At 47.7% G+C, this 21,072-nt stretch overlaps 1 protein-coding gene across 3 annotated transcripts in view; it reads right to left on the reverse strand.

Annotated features, from left to right (window-relative positions):
• Positions 1-2,831: 2,831 nt before the first annotated feature.
• The window catches only part of CDA (cytidine deaminase), a 351,013-nt gene continuing 332,772 nt past the window's right edge, over positions 2,832-21,072 (reverse strand). For all 3 annotated transcript variants that reach the window (XM_069610452.1, XM_069610453.1, XM_069610454.1), the window contains one exon: positions 2,832-11,035. In XM_069610452.1, the coding sequence (XP_069466553.1) occupies positions 10,922-11,035 (114 nt within the window). In that variant the 3' untranslated portion in view covers positions 2,832-10,921. The remainder of the gene's footprint in view (positions 11,036-21,072) is intronic.

Here is a 21,072-nt window from a genome sequence, read left to right on the forward strand (position 1 = left end):
CTGCCGTAACCACGCATGTCTCTTGATAACAGTACCTTCTGCTATCAATCTCCCTGCGTTGTCCGCGGCGTCGAAAGTTGCTTTTAAAATGCAACCAGAAACGGCTCTCCCCTCTGCCGAGATTCGAGCCAGCTGGCCCTTTAACGGTTCTGGAGCAGAGGCAATGAGCGCCGCGACTTCTTCCCATTGATGGCAGTTGTAACTAGTCAACAGGGTGGTGGATTTCGCAATCCTTGCTTGGTAGGCGGACGTTGAGGCTACCTTCCTGCCAAACCCGTAAAGTTTTTTGCTCTCCTTGTCGGGAGGAGCTTCTGATGAAGATAAGGGCGTGCCAGCCCTTTTTCTAGTGTTGGTAACCACTAGGGAATCTGGTTTGAGATGTCCCCTTATATACAGAGGGTCAGACTGGGCTGCCCGGAAAATCTTTTCAATTCTGGGGTTGACAGCTCTGGTGAGGTTAGGATTCACCAGGGAAGGATCTATTCTTCGTTGGATGGATTTGAGGATAGGGATGGTCTGAGCGACCGGTCTCCTCTCTCCTACAAACTCCTCCGCGAAGTCCCTTTCCTCCTGTACACCGTGGGTGTCGATGTGGAAATGTTCCGCTGCTCGAGCGAGAACCTCGTTAAGGAGGGGCTGGTTATCAACTGGAGAGTCGGTAACTGGGGCTTCGCTTTGTACTGGGGAATCTATTCTGTAAATTTCCTGCTCATCTTCTCCCTCCTCCAGGTCCTCATCATCTGCATAGTAATCTGTCCCGGTTTGTTCTTCCATAATTTCAAACTCCTGGTCCTCTTCAGGGAAAACTTGTCCCTGGTAACTGGGGAGTGGAGTAGAATATGGAGTGGAGTAAGACTGAACCTCGAAGGGTTCAGGTCTTTTGAACCGGGGCTTTTTACTGAGCGGGATAGGATCGGAGGAGCCTGAGGGTGTGGCCCCTTGAGGGTTATATGAAAGAAAATGTTCTGGGTTCTTATCATAAAAATCAGCCAAGGAAGACATTCTAGACATAACCCTGTCTATGTCTTCACTGGACCATTCCCTGGAACAGGGTATTACTTTAGTAGGTGCTGATTTATGGGACTTTTCAAGGGTAGACTTGTGTTTGCTTGTCTGCCTAGGGTGAGAGGATGGCTTTACAGGAGTGGAAGGCTGTGCTTTCCGCTGTTTCCCCCCCTCCCCGTGCGTGGAAAAATGTTTTCCCTGTCCCTTGGAGGCCCCAGAGACTTTCGACGCCTGGCGCCGAGGGTCTGGAGAGGTATCTGTGTGCTTCGGGCGTGGGGCCTCACTGGTGTTAACCGCGGTCTCGGTATCTTGGAGCGCGGCCTGGGGGTGGAAGTCGTCTTCGTCTCCCGACGATCGAACTTCCGTTAATGTGTGTAGCGAGGCACTCTTGGCAAGAGTGGATGATTGCCTTGCGTCGTGAGGTGATCTCGATCGAGAGCGCCCAGAGGACACCGAGTCGGACCGTTCTTTTTGTGCCTCTTTCCGGGAAGTCGACGTCGTCGAGGTCCGGTTGGTCTTAGTGTGTTTAGTGTGTGTTAGGTGTGTAGCGCTTGCGTCGCCGGGGGTCTTCCCCATAGCCGCCCTGCCGGACGACCTTCCGAGGTCGGGGACCTGCGCTCACTGGCTGTCTTTCGACGCCATAATGCCCTCGCCGTCCGAAAGTACGGCGTCGCTGCCATCGCTGAAGGCGCCCTCCGCTGCCATGGCCTCCTGCCTGGCGTGGTGGGCCCAACGCTTTGTCGAACGGTCCTTAAGTGTCTTAGGTTTAAACCTACTACACGCTCTGCAGTTCGCTTCGGGGTGATCCCTCGGCAAGCAGAGATTGCACGTGGCGTGCCTGTCGACCCAAGGGTATTTGCGATTGCACTTGGGGCAGAATTGAAAAGGGGTACCCTCCATACGCACTTTAAGGCAGCGGGCTGCTAAGTGTAGGAATATATAAATGTAACTATATATCAAGAGTGAAGAGTATGTACCACCCCCCACTCTCCCTACTTGTAAGGGCCGAGGCCAGCGGCCTACTAGGCCCGGGCCGAGGCCAGCGGCCTTCCGAGGCCCAGATCCGTCGTGCAGCAGTCGACGGTCGATGACTTCTCCAGCCGTCGTCGAGGTCGAGGGTCGACGTTGGGGTGGGGAAGGGAATGAATAAGAATTATAATTATAATAACAGCAAAAGTATGGCTAAGGCCAGGGAACTCCGCAAGATGCTTCCGACCAGTATGGCGGAAAAAAACAATCTGAGGATCCTAGACGCGTGAGGGATCTTGGGTACAGTGGACGTCACACTAGGGATAGTATTACTGGCACGCCTGTGTCGACGCCCATTTTCGACTTTCGAAAAACAAACTGTAATACTCCGCAGCTTCCACTAGATGTCGGCCTATGCACAGCATGTGATCTAAGCAGATTCCACAAGCCTCAGAAACTAATATATATATATCTGGTTCCAATACCAATATCCTCTTTCAATTCTTCGATGTGCAGAAGAAAATACTCTTTTTTGAATATTATGCTTGTCAAGTTTTCTTTATTATATTTTCTTACGGATTCTTTTTATACCCGACTGCCCCATTTAAGGTTAAGGAGGATGGCGCAGCAATGCAAAGTATAAGGTGTTTCTGCATAGGTGCTTCCCTCTCCCGATTGTTACACTTCATCTTGCATTGTTATCGGTCGAGATGTTACTTTCACCAAGATGTCGTCTTTATTTGTAATGTCTACGTGACAGGACTTCATGTCCCTCTGCAAGTCTGTAGAGCAGACCTTCAGAATAAGAACTTACTAGTTGTTTTTTTTGCAATCTCCCTTAACGGAATACAACAGAAGGCATTTATTTATTGTTTATTTGTACAGCACTTATACATAAGTGAAGTGCTTCAAAGCGCTTCAAAGCAGGAAGGGAGCAAGGGAACACAGTAGTCATTCTTAGGCCTTGAAGTTCCGAATGATCTATCAAAAAGTAACTAACGTACTAGGCCTGACAGCATTTCTCCTAATGCAAGTGCATGCAGTGTTTCAGGCGCAACTCAACTAGGGAGGGAAGAAAAAGGGGGGACAAGACAGAGCTTACTAGTCGTAAATTCGGGTTATGAAAGTGAACAGACAGACGTGGGAGGTGGCAGGGCAGGAGGGTAAATGAGCCCGGTCCAGCAGGGCCCTGGGTTAAGTGCAGAGAGGTTACACCTCACATGGAGCGTATGCTGCAAGTGAAGTAGTCTGAGCATAGTGCAAAGGCCCAGAGGCAAGTGCATAGACTGGTGGGGGAGCCTGGGACCTGTGAGTCTCTGACAGTGAACCAGGCGAGCAGTCGGTAAAAACTGAACAGAGTAAGCAAGGGAAGGAGGAGTGAGGCAGGAGAGAAAAGAGGAGGTTAGCAAGGGAGCGAGAAGGAGGAAGCGAAGCGTAATTTCCGGAACCTAAGGAGCTCTGGCTCAAGGCGGAGCGAGGCATGGAGGCTGTTCCAGAGGGAGGCACCTGCAGAGGATAAAGATCTACCCCCAAATCTCTGCTTGGAAAAATGGCTCAACCACAGAGAGTTGGAGGAAGACGAGCAGAGGGCTCTAAAAGGAGAGTATTCAAGAGATGTTCAAGAGTGGAGAGGAACAGCTAAGTCTGTGCAGGACCCTTACGCCTGGTGTCTCCCTCCTTGCTGATGTTCATTTAACAGACCCATCTACCAAGTGACAGGAGCCCTTTAAAGTAAGAGCAGACCAGGATGATATGGTATTAGGTGCATGAGGCTGGAGCTGCCCTATATCAGTACCTGGCTAAATTTGTTGTTGCTCCTGGTCACATGAGGGTGTACTTAATATGTGATTGTTTTACACGGGCATGTAATACCAGTCTCTGTAATACACAGAGAGGTATGTAGGCTGTAGCAGGAATATATAGAATGCACCCTGCATATGATGGCTTTAGCTAAGCACATGAGGTCACACCTAGCATGAGCACGCAACCCCAAAGGATCTACCTTGCCACAACAGAGTGCATCTGGGCTAATGATGATGAACCAGGATATGTGATGATGCACTTGACATTCAAAGTTGTTCTTTGGAATAGGATGTTTGCAGCTAATTGAATGAGGTTGCAGTTGGCAGAAAATAAAGCCAGATCCACTGATTTGGTCAGAAAGTCTCAGAAAGAAACGGTGTGCATTGCTTATTATCACAACCATAGCAGTGCAGTACATATTTGGATGTGGATGTTAGAAGGAAATAAAGAAAAGCTGGGTTTAAGGTGTAGCTGAGTGAAATGTCCAGCTATTGTCAGGCTTTACATCATAGAAGGCAAGGACAAATGTCACAGCTGCATAAGAATCAGTGATTCTCCCCCTATTGCTGGATCACCTACTTTGATGGTATCTTCGGATCAGCCCAAGGTTGGATGGCCGGTATTTGTTTCCACCCATTTTCCCAGCTGAAAAGAAGTCAATATACATGGGGTAGGGATGTACTCTCCCCTGACGTTTGCATGGAATTTTCCACTCACCTGAATGACAACTTCCCCACCTCCCTTCAAGGAAGCCTTGGTGATCGCCAGATTTCATCACAGGGGCACACCAACAAAAATGCCTTATAAGTGGCACAGAAAAGAGTAACCAGAGAAATGCTTGAGCTGGTGCATTTAGAGCATAGTAAAATTCATATTTATATATCAGCAGTCAGTTAGACAACAAACATTTAGGTCATAGTAAGATATTTGGAAGTCATTAAGGTCAGGAAAAGCCTTTTAGAAGTTTGGAACGCTTAGTGACCTCATCCAATCAAGGATAATTGGTTAAGATTGCTGTGCTGGTGAGTTCTTGCCGGACTGATTGGGGGATCGTAATAATGAAATATAACTTATGGTTATGAATTTTGAGAAGCCAAACATATTATACCCCATTCGATTAATATAGTAGTAATATGGATTCTTTGCACTTTACAGTAAGATTTCTCAGGTATACGCTTTGCAGTGAGTATTGAACACATTGTAGCACTCCGGTAGGTTGAGGACATCAAACTAATTGATTATAACAGAGTGTTGCATGAATTGACAAGGGATTCTGATCAGTAACTGTTTAGCTTTAGATGTACCTCGGCTGCTTCAGGGCTTCTGTCTATTCCGAAGTGATATGATAAGACATTTAAAGCTTGCCTATACACAAGTGTTTCAAGGCGTGACAGGGGAGGGGAAAGAAAGGGGGACAAGACAACAATCTTACTAGGCCAAGTGAAATTGAGATTGCGCAAGTGCAGGTGAGAGGGAAGGGGGAAAAGTGCCAGGGGAGGAGGAGCAAGTGCAAGACATAGGATCAAAACATCGAGAAAAAAACAAGAAGAGTGGCCAGCAGGTGGCAGTGCAGGGGTTAAGTACAGACAACAAGAGTTAGATAGTGCAGGTAGGGCGGCTGTATGGTTGCAGATACAGCCCCAAGTGCAGGGTTGCCAGGAGGCAGTGCAGATGTGCAACTGGGAGGGAGGGACCTGGGCCCATGGTTCAGAGGGTAGCTAGGTAACCAGTGCAGTATCCGACAGGAGGTCAGCAGGGAAGAGGAAGAGAGAAGGCAGAAGCAAAGAGGAAAGTCTTGAGCTGCTTCCGGAACGAGAGATGGTTCTGCTCAAGTTTCAGAGCGGCAGGGAGGCTGTTCCAGAGGGAGGCGCTAGCTGAAGAGAGATCTGCCCCCAACTCGTTGCTTGGAAAAGTGACTGACCCTCAAGGAGTTGGAGGTGGAAGAGTGAGGAGAGCGAGTAGGAAGATACTTCCGAAGAGAAAGCGGGAGATCTTTTGGTCAGAGGCCCCAGAAGGTCTTGTGAACAATGCAAACCTGATCCTTGAAGCCACAGGGAGCCAATGGAGGAATTTCACTGCTGGAGAGATACGATCCCTGGACTTGAGGCCAAGAACAAGTCTCGCAGTCCTGTTCTGGATGAGTTGCAAAGGACGGAGAGTACAAGTAGGCAGATTTAAAAAAAAGCTGTTACAGTAGTCAAGCCTAGAGAGAACCAGAGCTCTAGAGACGGTGAGCTTCTGGGGGGAAGGAGAGGAAAGGGAAATACTTCTGAGGAGGTGCAGTTGGTAGTTTAACTTCTTAGAGATGTCGGAAATGTGAGGAGAGAAGGAGAGTGTGGAGTAGAAGATAACCCTGAGGCTCTTAGCCTCACAGGTGGTAGCAGGAAGAGGGCCAAGGGAAGCTGTCCAGAGAGTGGCAGGAAAGAGGGGTGCCAATGAGGAGGATCCCTGTCTTACTGGCATTCAGGCAGAGATCATTGGCGGTGCACCACTCCAGGATTGCAGACAGACAATCCATTATGAGAGAAGGAGAAGAGGCATTAGAGGAGAGCCTGAAAGCGAGCTGGGTGTCATCCGCATAGCACTGGAAGTTGGAGCAGAGAGCAGAAATGCAGTGGGCGAGAGGTGCCAGGTATTGGTTGAACAGCCAAGGAGAAATTTTAGACCCCTGGGGAACACCACAGGTGGAGAGAGAGAGATGGAGGAGAGGAAGGACCTAAGTTGGACCCGGGAGGGTCGGTCAGGGAGCAAAGATGTCAGCCAGCCCAGAGCCTGATCAGTAATAACCAGGTTATCATGGAGCTGGTTGAGCAGGATGGCATGGTTGACCGTGTCAAAGGCAGAAGAGAGATCAAGTAGGATGAGGACAGAGGGGAGATTAGAATCAAGGTAAGAGAGCAGGTCTTCACAGATGTTCAGGAGAGCAGTTTCTGTGCTTCTGGCTGCTCTGAAGCCAGACTGATGGTCATGGAGACAACCAACAGATTCAGTGTGAAGATTAAGCTGGGAGATGTCCCGCTTTTCCAGGAGCTTGCCCAGGAAAGGGTTGATGGAGATTGGGAGATAATCGGCTGAGGGTTTCTTGAGAAGAGGGTGCACAAGAGAGTGCTTCAGGGGGAGGGGAAGATTCCAAAGGCGAAAGAGTGGTTGCAGAAGTCAGCCAAGGCTGGAGCGAGGGTGTCAATGTGGTCCTTGATGGTTTTGGAAGAACAGGGAAGAACCTGTTTTGATGTGGTTTTCATAGATCAGACTTGTCTAGAAACCTTATCAGGGGAGAAGAGAGGAAAGGCATAGAAAAGGGGGCGGAGCGGAGGAAGGGGAGAGAGGGGAGGGAGAAGCAGGAGAAGCTGAGAGGGTGGACAGTATGTCCTGGGTTTTAGAGCTGAAGTGAGAATCCAGGGTCGTACAGAGGGCCTGGGAAGGGACCAAAGAGGTTGAGACTTCGACGGGGTTGGCCAGCTCCTTGCAGATTTTAAAGAGTTCAGCAAAGTTGTTAGATGCTGCTGAAACACAGGCTTGGATGTGGGCTCTCTTCTTGGTGAGGACAGAGAGTCAGTATTGCCTTCGGAGCAGGCGGCAGGCCAGTTTGTCAGAGGATGTACAAGATGCCAACCATTTCCTCTCAGCCACCTTACACTTGCGTTTAAGGGTGACGAGGTCTGGATCGTACCCCAGGAGTTGCACTTGATTTTAGGCTTCATGCAGATCCTCATGACCGGGGCAAGTACATCGAGAGTATCAGAGATAGAGTGGAGCATGGAAAAGGCTGTGTCATGGTGTGAGTCAGCCAGAGGTGAAGGAGGGGGAGAGAAAGATGCTGCGAAAGCCTCAACTGACACGCGCTTCATGGGTCGAATGACTGAGAAGGTGGGTGGCAGTGAGGAGGTAGGCTTGGCCTGAGGGGTAGAGAGAGATGAGAAGAGAGGAGAAAGTGGTCACTCCAGGAGAGGAGTGGTGAGAAGGTTAGAGAGGGGGAGGTCTGAAGAGATCAGAACATCACGAGTGTGCCCTGCAGAGTGAGTCGGGCCAGAGGGAAGGAAAGAGAGAAATCCTCACAAAGGTCGCGAAAGAGTCCCAAGGCAGGACAGGAAGCATCCAGGTTGATGTTGAAGTCTCAGAGGAGGAGGAGTTGAATGGTTGAAGCCAGGAGGGAGGAAGAGAAGTCCACCCACTCAGAGAGGAAGGAGGGGATCTGACCAGGTGGCCATAGATAGCAGCCACTGTGAGAGAATGGCCAGGAGAGAGAGAGAAAGCCTACAGAACAGACATTCAAAGGAGGAGTAGGCCTGCATAGGAATAAAAGAGGCAGGAATCCACTCCGGCAAGATCATGGCTACACCCCCAGCGTAACAGCTGGATCTGGGCGCGGAGAGGATTTTGTAGACATCAGGAAGGAGAGTGCTAAAGCTTGTGACAGAGCTGGCTGTGAACCATGTCTCGGTGAGACCAAGGACATCAAAGTCGAGTTCTTCCAGGAGACGGCAGATGTCAGAGGAGTGTTTGACAGCTGAGCGAGAGTTAAGAGTGGCGAGGTGGAGAAGGTTGCCATCCTTGAAAGACTACCGTGGAGGGGTACAAATCAGAGGTACTCCCTGCAGAGGTGTAGAAGGAGCGCGAGGGAGGGCAGAGGTGGAGGAGGAAGGGGGCGCCACAGAAGTGGCAGAGGGTGGAGGCAAGGAAGACGAAGAAGGGAGAAAAGAAACAGCAGGAGAGAAAAGGAAATTGATAAGGCGCAGGAAACATCTATCAAAGAGGAGGAGGTTGGCCTGAGTGCCTTGGACCAAGACGGTGCCATTAATGTAAACATTAAGGATGACCTTAGAGGAGTGGAAGGAACCCAGGAGGGCCTCCCACTGGATGCCACCATTAATGGGAGAGGAAGTGTAAGGAGAGAGCACAGAGACCATATGAAGAGTCCTGCTGGGAGTAATCTGTGCCCATAATGGACATGACCGCCCGAAGCATGAACCTTCATAATACCTTGAGGATGTTGTGTGGTCTGCAGCGGAACCTCAGTGGATGCTGTAAGAAAGCACCTGACCACCTATTCATTGTAAAGTGGTATTCCAAATTAATTTGATGAACCAGCATGTCGGCAAAACTAACCTGACTAAGAATACCCAATAGAAAACAGGAGAGAATCCATGCCACAGATACAAAACCAAGATGCCAGGAATAGCAGACAGGTAGATATTGCACCTCATGCTTATGGAAGATAGCCAAAAGCAAGGCTAACCAATATATTGCTCTTAGATTAATTCTTAGGATAGGCAAGTAATTGCATTAGAGGAGTTTGAAGGGTAGTCAATGTGTTGAAACTAGATTAACTTGTGAGGGTAGCCAAAGTACTGCATTGAGTTTGTTTAGGGTAACCAGTGTACTGCACTCAAATGAATTGTGAGGGTAGCCAATTCACCGCATTTGGTTTAATTCTAGAGAAGCCAAAGTATAACACTTGGATGAATTTTGAGGGTAAACAATGTATTGCTTATAGATGGATTTTTGAGGGTAGCCAACATCTTCGAATCTAAGTACGTTCTAAAGTGTCGCTGAGGTATTGAATCTGGGTGCATTTTAGACTGCTGCCACTATATCATACTAGGTGCATTTATATAGCAAATGGGTAGAATTTAGCCGTGCCTTGAATTCACCCCCTTCTAAATTCAGCTGCATCTACGGAACCGAAAAACCAGCCAGAACACACAGGTACATATCAAACTCCATGCCTATCGAAACTAGCCAAAGGACTGCCATCCACCCACACAAATCTACCATTAGGCACTACTCTATGACACATTGCACAACACCTATGCCACAAGAATGCAGCTATCCACACATTAAATTCAGCCTAGCTGCACACATAGTGACTCTCCTGCTCTCGCCTACTCTCCAGACTACCTCTCAGCACTCATACACTACATGCACCACTCTAAGACACATTGTACAACATCTATCATATGAAAGCGGCTATCCCCCGCAATATAATTTGGTCTAGCCTCACACATTTCTACTGCTTACACTTTCTCCAGCCCACCGCTCAGCACCCACCCAAAACATGCACTACTCTAAGGCACATTGTACAACACCTATGCCATAATAATGCAGCTACCCCTAAGGATACAAATTCGGTCTAGTTGCACCCATGTCTCTCCTGTTCTCACATGCTCCCTGAACTATCTCTCAGCCCCCACCCACATCCCAAGCTCGACATGGGTGGCTAGCAGGGACTTGATCACCCCTAAATCCCTTCGTATTGACTGAAATGCACACACGCATTCTAAACCACTGATGGCTTTCCCATACATGGACTTCTGTCCCCCCCCACCCACGCCAAGAACGTTCAACCTACAGCACGTTGGGACCATACCAATGGGGAAAGGTGCTACACAAATGACAATTACATTACATATATGAGCTGCCTCACACCCAGGCTTCCAGTGGCAGAAACCACTCTAGCTGAGCTCCAGATAGTTCCCCATCAGAAACATGTGAGTCATCCAACAACCAGCTAGTCTTTTAGTTAGAATTTGAGAATGGCACATCAGACCGCTGGGCCGGATGTTCTGGAAACCAATGCGAAAGCATCAGACTCCTCCCAGGGCCTACTTGGCCTTTTAAAAAGCTTTCAAAATGCATTGAACAGAACTAATGGGTATATGGTCCAGAAAAGTCCTCCAACTCATCAAGCATACAGACGAGGTATGGTGCTGCTGTGACACTATGGACATCACGCACACATCTTTTGTGCTATGCTCTTCAGACACAATTTCAATCCCAGGGTGCTGTCCACTGTAACATTTCTCTCAATTGTTTTGAAGTCGGAAATGGTCCTCATGTAACCATTCTCTGGGCAGTTGTTCTTTTGTTAACAGACTGGGCCTTGATCCTCATGCAATGAGATTCAGAGCATTGATCCTCATCATACCAGCCGTATAACATTGGTTTCATTTTAGTGGCCTCTTAGTTTTGGTCCTCAAGATCCCTGAAAAACATGAAAGGACATGTTATCCCTGCCAGAGCAAGAACCAGTAGGTTTGCAAAGACATTACAGCTCCAGCTCCAGATGACGAAATCATTGACCAAGGGCTGCATCCTCTGATCCAGGGTCTTGCAAGTCAGTATTTTTCTCTCTCTCGTTCTCTCTCTACATCTTCTGCAGATCTTCTGGGCCAAAAGACAGGGGTAGCAGCTCTCGGACAGTTCGCATTATGTAGGTGCCATTGGGCTTGGTCAGGTACACCTCCCAATCTGCTCCAAACTAGGATGAGAAAAAGAAGAGCATTCTTAATGATTAGTGTCAAGTGGGTACACTCTTTGCTGCTGATAAAAAGGATAATTTTTACAACAGCTTTTGGCACTTGGTTAGAAAGGGACAGCAAATCTGCTTGCAAAGTATTCATCAACTGTGTCAATTGAATTTGTGTTCCAAAAATGACTTTTCCTAAAAAGGCGATACAATTTCACTGAAATTCACAGTGTTACAGAGATAGCTAAAATGACCTATCCTAGGACTGTTACAATGCTAAAACTTTTCAAAAAGATATTGTCTAGATATTTTATTTTAAACTGAACCCATTCCATAGGTGATGGAAAAACTAGCTTGAGGTTTGTCCAAGTTGTAGGTCCCGGGTATCGTGTTATTCTCAGAAAGACTATCAAAACTTGGCACGTTATGCCCGAATGATTTAGATACAGCTAGCAATTGTTTATAAACTTACATTGATAGGAAACAGATAAATACCATTTGCAAGGTATTTTTTACACGATTTGTACCAACTAAGTGCAGCCATATTGCAAAATGTGGAAGATGTGAAACTGAACACCTGCTAAAAAAAATAATTATTTAATAATGATCTCAGTTACCAAATTAACCTGTCATGGGGAGTTCTGAAAATAATGACTGTAAACTTTCTAAAGTATCTCCACCAGTTATCTGTAAGTGGACCACTGCTGGACTTCCATACCATGACAATTCGCCATTTTGCTAGCACACAGGCTAAGTCCATCCTTTTAAAGTCTGGTGTGGCCTCTCTCTATGTCGGGAACATCCCCAGTAAACAGGCCTCCGCCTTCCATATAAATCACGTTATCCCACCTCTCCTGACCCTCCTATCTTCCTCTGCATAAAACATCCTAATCACCCCACATTCCCAAAACATTTGCATCATATCTGCCCCTTCTGCTGCACAGCTGGGGCACCCCATGTCCATCTCACCTGATGTCACTATACTATGTGGCGTTAAGTATGCTCTATGTACTACATAGAACTGCGTGAGCTTGGACCTGCCCTTTCTGGATACCACCTTAGTGTATAATAACATGTAAGCCCACTCCTGATCTGCAAAACCCCAGACCAGGTCCTCCTCCCATTTGCTCCTCACCTTCTGCGTCCCTATGGGTAACACTAACAGCAGACCCTGATACAATCTCGAAATCCAATGTCCTCTCTCTGATACATCATATAGTAGTTCCAAGATGTTATTCTCTTCCAGCTTCTCCGGGAAGGTCGCCCAGTTAGCCGCCTCTCACTGCATCCTTATGTTAGATACTGTCCTGCAGTCAATCCTGCATTTTCCACCACCTCATGAAACTTCTGCATCTTCCCGTCCACAAACAGATTCCCTCCCTCCACTTTTCACCACCCCTTTGTCCTCGCATTGTGTCCTAATGACTTTAAGGTCCCCTTTGCTCTTCGCATATATTACTGCTATGGGGACATTGGAGGAATACGGGTCTCAGAAAAGCCAGTCATTTTTGGGTTTGTGACCAAATATCTCTCCCCGGTTTTACCATGTATGGAACATCCTTCAACCTCCTGCCGCCCAACCACAAATCTTCCTTCATTAAGTATGGTTTAATCACTGCTTGTAGTAACTGGGTTTCCTGCATATCTTCAGCTGAAAACCATTGTGCAACCCACTGCGGCTGTCCTGCCAAGTAGTACAGCTCCATATTCAGGAATTTCACCCCCTTCTGTATAATCCTTACAGTGTGTGCCTAGTGGTACTCTGTGCCTGTCCGCCCCCCTTCTGCCCCCAAATGAACCCGCTCAACATAGCGTTTAACTCCCTGAAAAAAGTCCAAGATATTAAACGGCACATTATGGGAATGATATAGTAGGCAGAAGAGCACCAGCATCTTGACCAGCACTACACTCCCAATCACTGACCGTGCAATTTCTTCCAGAATTCTATTGATTTTACTATAACGTTATGTGTTTTAACTATATTGCCTTCGTGCATAGACTTGACATGTTAAATGTCCACCCCTCGATATCGAAAAATATTGGTCACCCAGCAAAGTCCCAGTCTCTGCAAGCTTTAGTCCTTCTGTCCAGCCCACTCTGCCAGCGGGAACATGCATGACATAACTCTACTGACTGTGATTCCCAATAATTTAGCGAAATTGTCTAATACCTCAAAAAAACAGGTGATCTTTGTGATTTCTGACATACAGCAACATGTATTCCACCACATGATTACCCCCCATCCACCATCAGTCCAACATCTCTGATCTATGCTCGGAGGAATGATGCCAGTGGTTCCAATGCTACTATAAAAAGCATTGGAGACAGCAGGCATCGCTGTTTCATATCCCTCTGCATATTCCACTGTTCTGAGACATGTCTGCCTGTCCGCACACTTGCAGTGGTTGACTGGTATAGTAGCTTCACCCGCCTAATGAATCCTGCCACTACTCCAAAGCACTCTAGAGTGGCATATAGCCATCCCCATCTGACTGAGTCAAATGCCTTAATCACATCTAGCAATATCACTGCACACCTATTTCCCCATTTTATCATACTGTCAATCATCGCTTGCAGCCTCCACATATTCAGTGAGGTGCTCCTTCTCGGCACATACCCAGTCTGGTCTGGATGTATTAGTTGGCTCATGACAGTCATTAGCCTCCCCACCAGTACAGCTGTTAGCGGCTGTACTGGTGGGGAGGCTAAAGACTGTCATGAGCCAACTAATTGCAATATGTTATCCTGATTCACCATCAATAATGGCCGATATGACTCACAATTTTGGGGTGGCTTGCCTCATTTCAATATCGGTACTATGACTGTTCCCTCATTTTGCTGGGGTAGCCTCGCACTGTCATACGCCTCCTCCAAGGTTTCTAGCTACCTTGGTGTCCATTATTTTTGGAATGTTTTGCAAAATTCTGTCGGCAGTCCATCTCCCCCAAGTGCCTTGCCCGATGGCAGTTCCTGTATCATCGCCCTCCGTTCTTCCGCATTAAGCAAACCCTCAAGGCCTCAGCCTGTTCCAGTGTCTGTTGTGGCAAGGCTATCTCAGACAACGTCTCTGCCACCGCCCTCATGTTGTCCTTTTCATCAATAATATATAGGTGTCTGTAGAATCTAGCCAATATATTATTAATCTCTCTCTCCGACTTCCACAGCTCACCGCACTCGTCCGCCAACTCAATCACTGGTCAAGCTTAACCCTGCGACAGCCAGTCGAGCAACCTCCAGGGCCTATCCCCTGCTCATGGAGCCTATCAATGTATCGTGCATAATCATATTTGTCCAGCCTGCCCCAATGTTCCAGACATTCCTGGCATAACTTCAAGAGCTCCCTCTCTCTCTGCTTGTGTACTTTATAAGTGTGCAATCTTCATCTCTGATACAGACATTTACCTCTGCAGCTCCCTTCTGAACCCTGCCCCAAGACTCCACATTAGTATTGGCGGGGAATCTAAGTGTAGCATCCAACTAGGAAACAGAGGGGTATGGTCTGATAGTGTCCTACCCTCATACTTAGCTTCAATTAATTTACCTATATGTTCACTCCCCGTTAGTAGGTAGTCTATTCTTGTATATAACTCATGAGGGCTCAAAGAAACGGTGCGCATACCCTTGCTGTCCCATGCAGCCACCTCCAAATCTCAACCATGTACAAATCATCTAATAACTTCCCTAGTATTCTAGCTGGCGGCGCTGAGTATATATACTTATCGTTCAATCTAACTACTCGTAGGTCTAGTGTACAATAGAATCTCCTTGTCAAATCCATGTCATCGCTCTGAATGGGGCCAGCCCGGCATATAGAGCTCAAACAAAGGTAGACACGTCGTGGTTGGGAGCATAAGTGTTTACAATGCACACCTCTCCATTATCCATGTATCCATGCACAAGGGCCATTTGTCCCTCATAGTTAGTCTTAACCTCCATCCTCCTGAACAATACTGCGGGCGCTATTCGTATTAACAACCTCCACTGATCCAGCAATTCTTGTGGGGTTCCGGGAGGCATAGACTATCCCTGTCCACCCTGACTCTACCTTAAAAAAGTAGGGGGCATACAACTCCCAGATCTGGAAAATTACTACATGGCTGCGCAACTCAGCTTTGTCGCCCGATGGTTCTCAGATGAGCCCAAAACTGATACAGAACTATTACGGCACCTGCATGCTTAAAAGAAATTCTATAGGTTCCTCTGTGCTGCTTGGAGACTGCCCCATGGTCGTAACGCTGGGAAGACGGATATGGAGCAGGACCAAAGCGCTGCTTCGCCTCGAACACCCTTATTCACCAGAGACCCCAATAGCTGCAGATGCATGCAGAGTAAAAACTGACTTAACAACGGTAAGGCACTGGGAAAGATGGGGCTTATACACATGGGAGGACTTACATGAGGAAGGGGTTTTCAGGGAATTCGACTCACTGCATGCGAGAGAGGGGTTGCCACGTGGGCAGTTCTTGTAGTACCAGAGGGTCAGACACATGGCTAGAGGGAGGTGGTGAAAAGTAGCCAGAGGAACCGACAGTGGATCCCCTGTTGACACTAATGCAGGACTTGAATGATGGCTGGAAGCCGGTGGACAGCTGATAGACAAACCCAATCCCTGTGGTACTACATTGAAGGCGAGATGGGAGGCCGATCTAGGAATTAACATCACGAAGAAAGAGTGGGAGAGAGTATTAGCATATCCCTGGGAGGTGTCCAGGAACGCCAGATTTCGTTTAATACAACTGAATGTCTTATATCGTACCTACATGATCCTGCAGAGGGTAGCAGTATTCACCAGACAAGCACAACCCCTGTGCCCTTGGTGTGGCTCAGAGGGGGCGGGAATGATACACATGTTCTGGGGATGCACACAGGCACAACGCTTCTGGGCCAAGATTGAACAGAACTGCAGGAAGTGTGGGATAACACGATACAACTGGTCTCCAAAGGAATGCCTCTTAGGAACATACCTCCTTATGGATATGGTGTGTATACTAGCCAAAAGAACCATAACAATGGCATGGAAACGCACTGGGGGCCCACAATATGCAATATGGTATAAAGAGCTGGAACGCTGGACAGAAGCAGAGACCAAGTCATGGGGTGCAGGTGTCTCCAGGTCAGAAGAGGGTGTAAGTGTAACGTTTGAGGCATGGAAAATGCTGATCTGGGACATGTTTCATCCCTCAGATAACAAGCCCCCTTGAAATGTTCACTCATGTAGCACAAGAGTACCATTGAGGAATAAGATTTGGAGGTAGGGCCGAGCGCCCAGCTTTCCTACCACATATCGCTGCTCATCTCAACCACACTCTTATTAAAAAAGGTGCTTAATTGAAGAACTGCAAACACACATGAAGACAGTTAATGTTAGTTATTGGTCTGTTTGTTATTGTTGTTCATCTGAATTGTGTACCTTACTACTGGCAAGATGCAAGCTACTGATTCATTGTGTTAATCTAACAGAAGTGCCAAAACATTAAAAAAAAAACAAAAAAAAACAAAAAAAAACACATTAACAACCTCCTAGTGAAATTCAAATAAGTCACCACGTACCCATGTCCTCCCCAACTTTTTTGTACATTAGCCTGTTTTCCTGACGTAAGATGCATTTCCTGTAGTATTGCAATTCCCTTTCTATGCAAATAAGTGACCACTCTGTTACGTTTCACATAACTGTTGAATCCATGCACATTCCTGGTGTCTACCCACAATGTTCCTGCCATGTCCTTTCCACAACCTTCCCTGTTCTCTTGTTTTGGGCATCCCGCTCGCCCCACATATATGGGTATGGCAAGCTCCTTAGCTCCAACCACCTCCTCCCATCGGAGGTCACGCATTGTCCATGCCATTTTACCTTCCATGGCCTCAGAGTGACTACCCCCCTATCATATGTCCTCGCTAACCCACTCATGCATCCCCACTTGGCAGCTCTATGCCATTGTCCAACTCTACTGAGATCCAAAGAAAGTCTCACCACAAAAAACAAATAAAAACTAATAGTAAAACTACTTGGCCCTCCATTCAGACCTAACTGCCATTTGTCCCACCCAATCTGGAGTGGTACATAGTAGTTGGATGCCAAACACGACATCCTGAATAGACTTCGAACCAGGAGGGCCCCACCATCGAGTGTCCCGTGGGTTTCGTTGATATTGTTCACAGTGGGTTCCACTTCTCAACAAAGTCCCCAGCTTCCAGTCAACTTTTGTCAACCTGTGTGTTTGTGAGCACAAAAATCTCTTAGCATCCAGCTAGCTCCCCCCCAGCTCAGTGTGCAAGCCTCTTGCAACGATTGTTATTGTTGTTCTTCCTCTCTGCCAAAGGAGCCATCTTATTGCGGTCCATCCAGTGGTCCGCTTCTGCAGGGTTTTCAAAAAAGTGTGCCCATCCATTATGCAGGAAAGCATGCATTTTAAGCCCAGATGCCCGAGCTCCTCTTTCACAGGTATGATCTGGCTCTTCTTTCTCTGTACCTGGATAGTATAGTCAGGGTATATGGCCAGTGCCGCTGACACGTGTTTGATCTCCCCCCTCCTCTGGAGAATACCAAGATCCTTTCCCTATCCTTAAAGTTCATGGTTTTTGCAATTATCAGTCTCAGTGGCGTACCTGGGGTGGTCTCTTGATCAAGGATCTGTGTGCTAAAGGCTCACGCCAGAAAAAATGTACAAAAAGGTAAAAAATGTCAGCAGAGGACTCGGCTGCTCGAAAACGTTCTGCCTGAATTATCACAACCAGTACATTATAAGAGTTCACAGCGGCATGAAGGACGCCATCCTTAGGGTCTAAACCCACACAGCCGATTGGTGAGACCATTTACAAGGTCCTACTCCATAGGGGATGCTAGGCTATGATTGGTTCCTGTTTCCGCCGTCTGGCGGTCTCCACATGGGTCAGCTGGGCTCATCTCTCCAGTGACTGAAGGTCAGGCGCTTCACATGTTGCTATTCCAAGGCTGCTATTGTGAGCTAATGCTGCGACTACATCATTATGGCATGCACCTGGGAGGAACAGGGACTGGCACCATGGGGGAGGGAAGGAATACAATCATGCTGACCCACATATCGCACTCCTTGCACCCAAGACTTCCACCCTCGTTTTGATCTATAATGTATCCCTCCCTGTACCTCATACTACAAAGGGTGTATGTATGGGAAGAGGTGACATGGTCATGCATGTTCAGATCTTTTACAACCATTGGTTTTATCGCTGGCGGGCTGGGGTCACTCACTATTGTGGAATTCAGGGTCTTGGACTGGGTCAGTGGTGGGTGCCATTACTCTTGGTGGGCTGGGTGAGGGTTAGAGGCCTGGTGTAGTCCTGCATGCGATGAATATTGCGAGGAGCCAGGTGCGGTCTCATGGCTTTGCAGGGCGCATTCCTTTCTGCGATACTAAATAATTGCAACAGACTGGGGACAAGGGGAAGTTTCTGAGAGAATTAGCAGCCCAGGCTCATCTCTCCATGTGGGCCTGTTCAGGTTTCTCCATCGGGCCTACGTTTACCGCGCAGCCATGTTGAACTGCATGTGTCTCCCATAACTACAAAATGGCGTCTCTTTATATGCACGCACTAAGTCTATGCATCTATAATGCCTGTGATATTGTGGCCGTGCCGGGTTTCGTTAACACGGCCCTGACACCCCTTCGCCCCCAGGCCACCCCGGCACATCGCACGGCTGTTTATGGGATTTGCATCACTCTAAAGCGGTGGGGGGGGGGGGATAGACCCATCCAACAGCGCTTTTGCTATCATGAATCCCTGCATTAACATGTCTGGGCGTATCTCCTGAAGCCGCATATTTTCAACATATGTGGTCAGATCTCTGCCTTCCTCTCCTTCTGGCAGCCCATGGATCCTGATGTTACTTTGTTGCGCTCTCCATTCTGCATCTTCAGCTCTGGCTTCCAGCACCTTCACATTTACCATCAGGGCACGTACCTCCTGGGTCAGCTCTTTCGTGGTAGCAGCCACCTCGCCTCAGCAGGCCTGCATAGCATTTATTTCATCGATTCTCATCTCCACGGAGGCTCTCAGCACCACTATTGCCTCCAAAAACGTATTGTTCACTCCCTGCTGCTCCTTTTTGCTCGGATCTAGTATGCCCAATGAGCATTGGCGTCTTTCTTCTTTGCGAAAGCATACCGCTTATGCTTCGCTTGAGATTTCCTGTCTGGCATGTGCTTTTTGGTGGCATCTTCTGCAGTATGTTATCTCTCTATTGTGGTCCTTACCCATCCTTTGCCTCAGGCGTTCTCCGCAATGTTGTCTAGTCAGGAGAACCGGTTGATAGAAATCCCGAATAGGCACCAGTTTCTTGTTCTCCTGTGCTCATTGTCTCAGGCCTCAGCATTCGCCTGCTCCTGCAATGCTCCCTCCTGTCCTCTTGTACTCCTATTTGTTGGGGCCTGTGGTGATTATCCTGCGTAACATCTCCAACGACTCCCCTCTTTCTCAACTCTGGAGGCTTGCCTCCCCTCCCCAGAGCATATGCTGGTTTATCACTGCACCTTCCTCAATGGCTCTCTATGTGGGCTGCCGCGCGTGCACCCATTACATTTCAACACTCATAGGTGTGCTGCCTTCACCACCAGTCCACAGCACTCAGACGTTACCCAGAAATCCAGCTCTTCACCTTCCCAGCTTTTTCTCTGCCCTTTGCTTGGTATCCCCTCAGGCTGCCGGGAGGTCTTCCCACCCTTACTCATGCGGTCTCACGTTGCTCCTTATGCCACCTGTATGGTAGCAGTCACCTTTGCCCCCTGGTAGGCACTCTGCTGCGGCACCTCCTCCTTCTAGCCCCTCTCCATGGGTGCAATGTACTTCCCAGCAGCCAACTGCTCCACTCTGGTCTTCCACAACTCCTGTACACAGTGAGTGAACTGTACACCGTCGCTGCGCTCCTCACAGACTCAGTGTGAACGTTCACTCTCTTGCGTCAGTGTCGGAGCACCAGCCTTTTTCCGGCCGCCATCTTGCTCCTTCGTACGCTGCAGGCCTCTCAAACATTAGTCCTCAGTCTCTCTTCGCCCGGCCCTGCCAAGCTCTCCTCAGACTTCCCAGACGTTCACCAGCCTTTCATCGTGCTGGGGCTGAAAGTTTAAAAAACTCATATCGATCCGTTTGTATATCTTTTTGTCATACCTTTTGGGCGCTCCTTCAGGACACCTCCGCCTCACATGGCCACTAGCTACGCCCCCTCCGTATTTCTTAGATACCATGTTCATCTTCTTTGGGAAATTGGATAAACAAAATACGATATTTTTAGCACTGCCGTTATGGGGTAAAAGGATAGAAACCTGGTCTGACTATGATGCTATTTTTTTCATGGAAATATTGCATGCTGTTACTAAAAGAGTAAAAATATCAAAGTAATCAAATTACTAATTTCTCTGGGCAACTAGATGACAAAGAATCTATAGATGGGGCTAGTGTTTTACGAACACCTACACAGTAGAACTGAGGACAACATATTTGACAAATTATGATCAGATTGCTATGGGAAATTAAGGAAACGTTAACCTAAAACACACCGGTCACCAAGGGAGGCCATACTCCGGCATTAGTTTAGTTTAGTTTATTATTTGATAATGCGCTCCAAATCCAGGGGTAACCGGGCGCAGCATTCACAAGCATACTTAAGCTTAGGTTGCATACATACAGAGGATACAAACAGAAGGTGCCTTATATGTGTTATTAACATATATACAATACAAATATACAAATATACAAGAGATACAAGATGTGGGTCTCTCACATCGGTCCAGTGTCGGAAGAATCAAAGTAGTTTTGTGCAATGATTAGTCCGGGTCTAGAACATAGGATCAGTATGTTAGTTGTCATTAATCCAAAGCCAACTTTTCACATTACATCTGAATCTGGAGTAGGGTAGATTAGCTCTAAATGCAGTAGGGAGTTCATTCCAGGCACAGGCAGCTCTAACAGGGAAGCGTGCTCCACCCGCTTTAGTTAGTCTAAATCTGGGAGTTTCAAGTAGGGAGTGGTTAGAGGCTCTAGTGTGGTGAGTAGAGGATTTTCTGGTCAGTCTAGCC

Source organism: Ambystoma mexicanum, chromosome 8 (assembly GCF_040938575.1).
Source record: "Ambystoma mexicanum isolate Mex_15411 chromosome 8, UKY_AmexF1_1, whole genome shotgun sequence".
NCBI lineage: Eukaryota > Metazoa > Chordata > Amphibia > Caudata > Ambystomatidae > Ambystoma > Ambystoma mexicanum.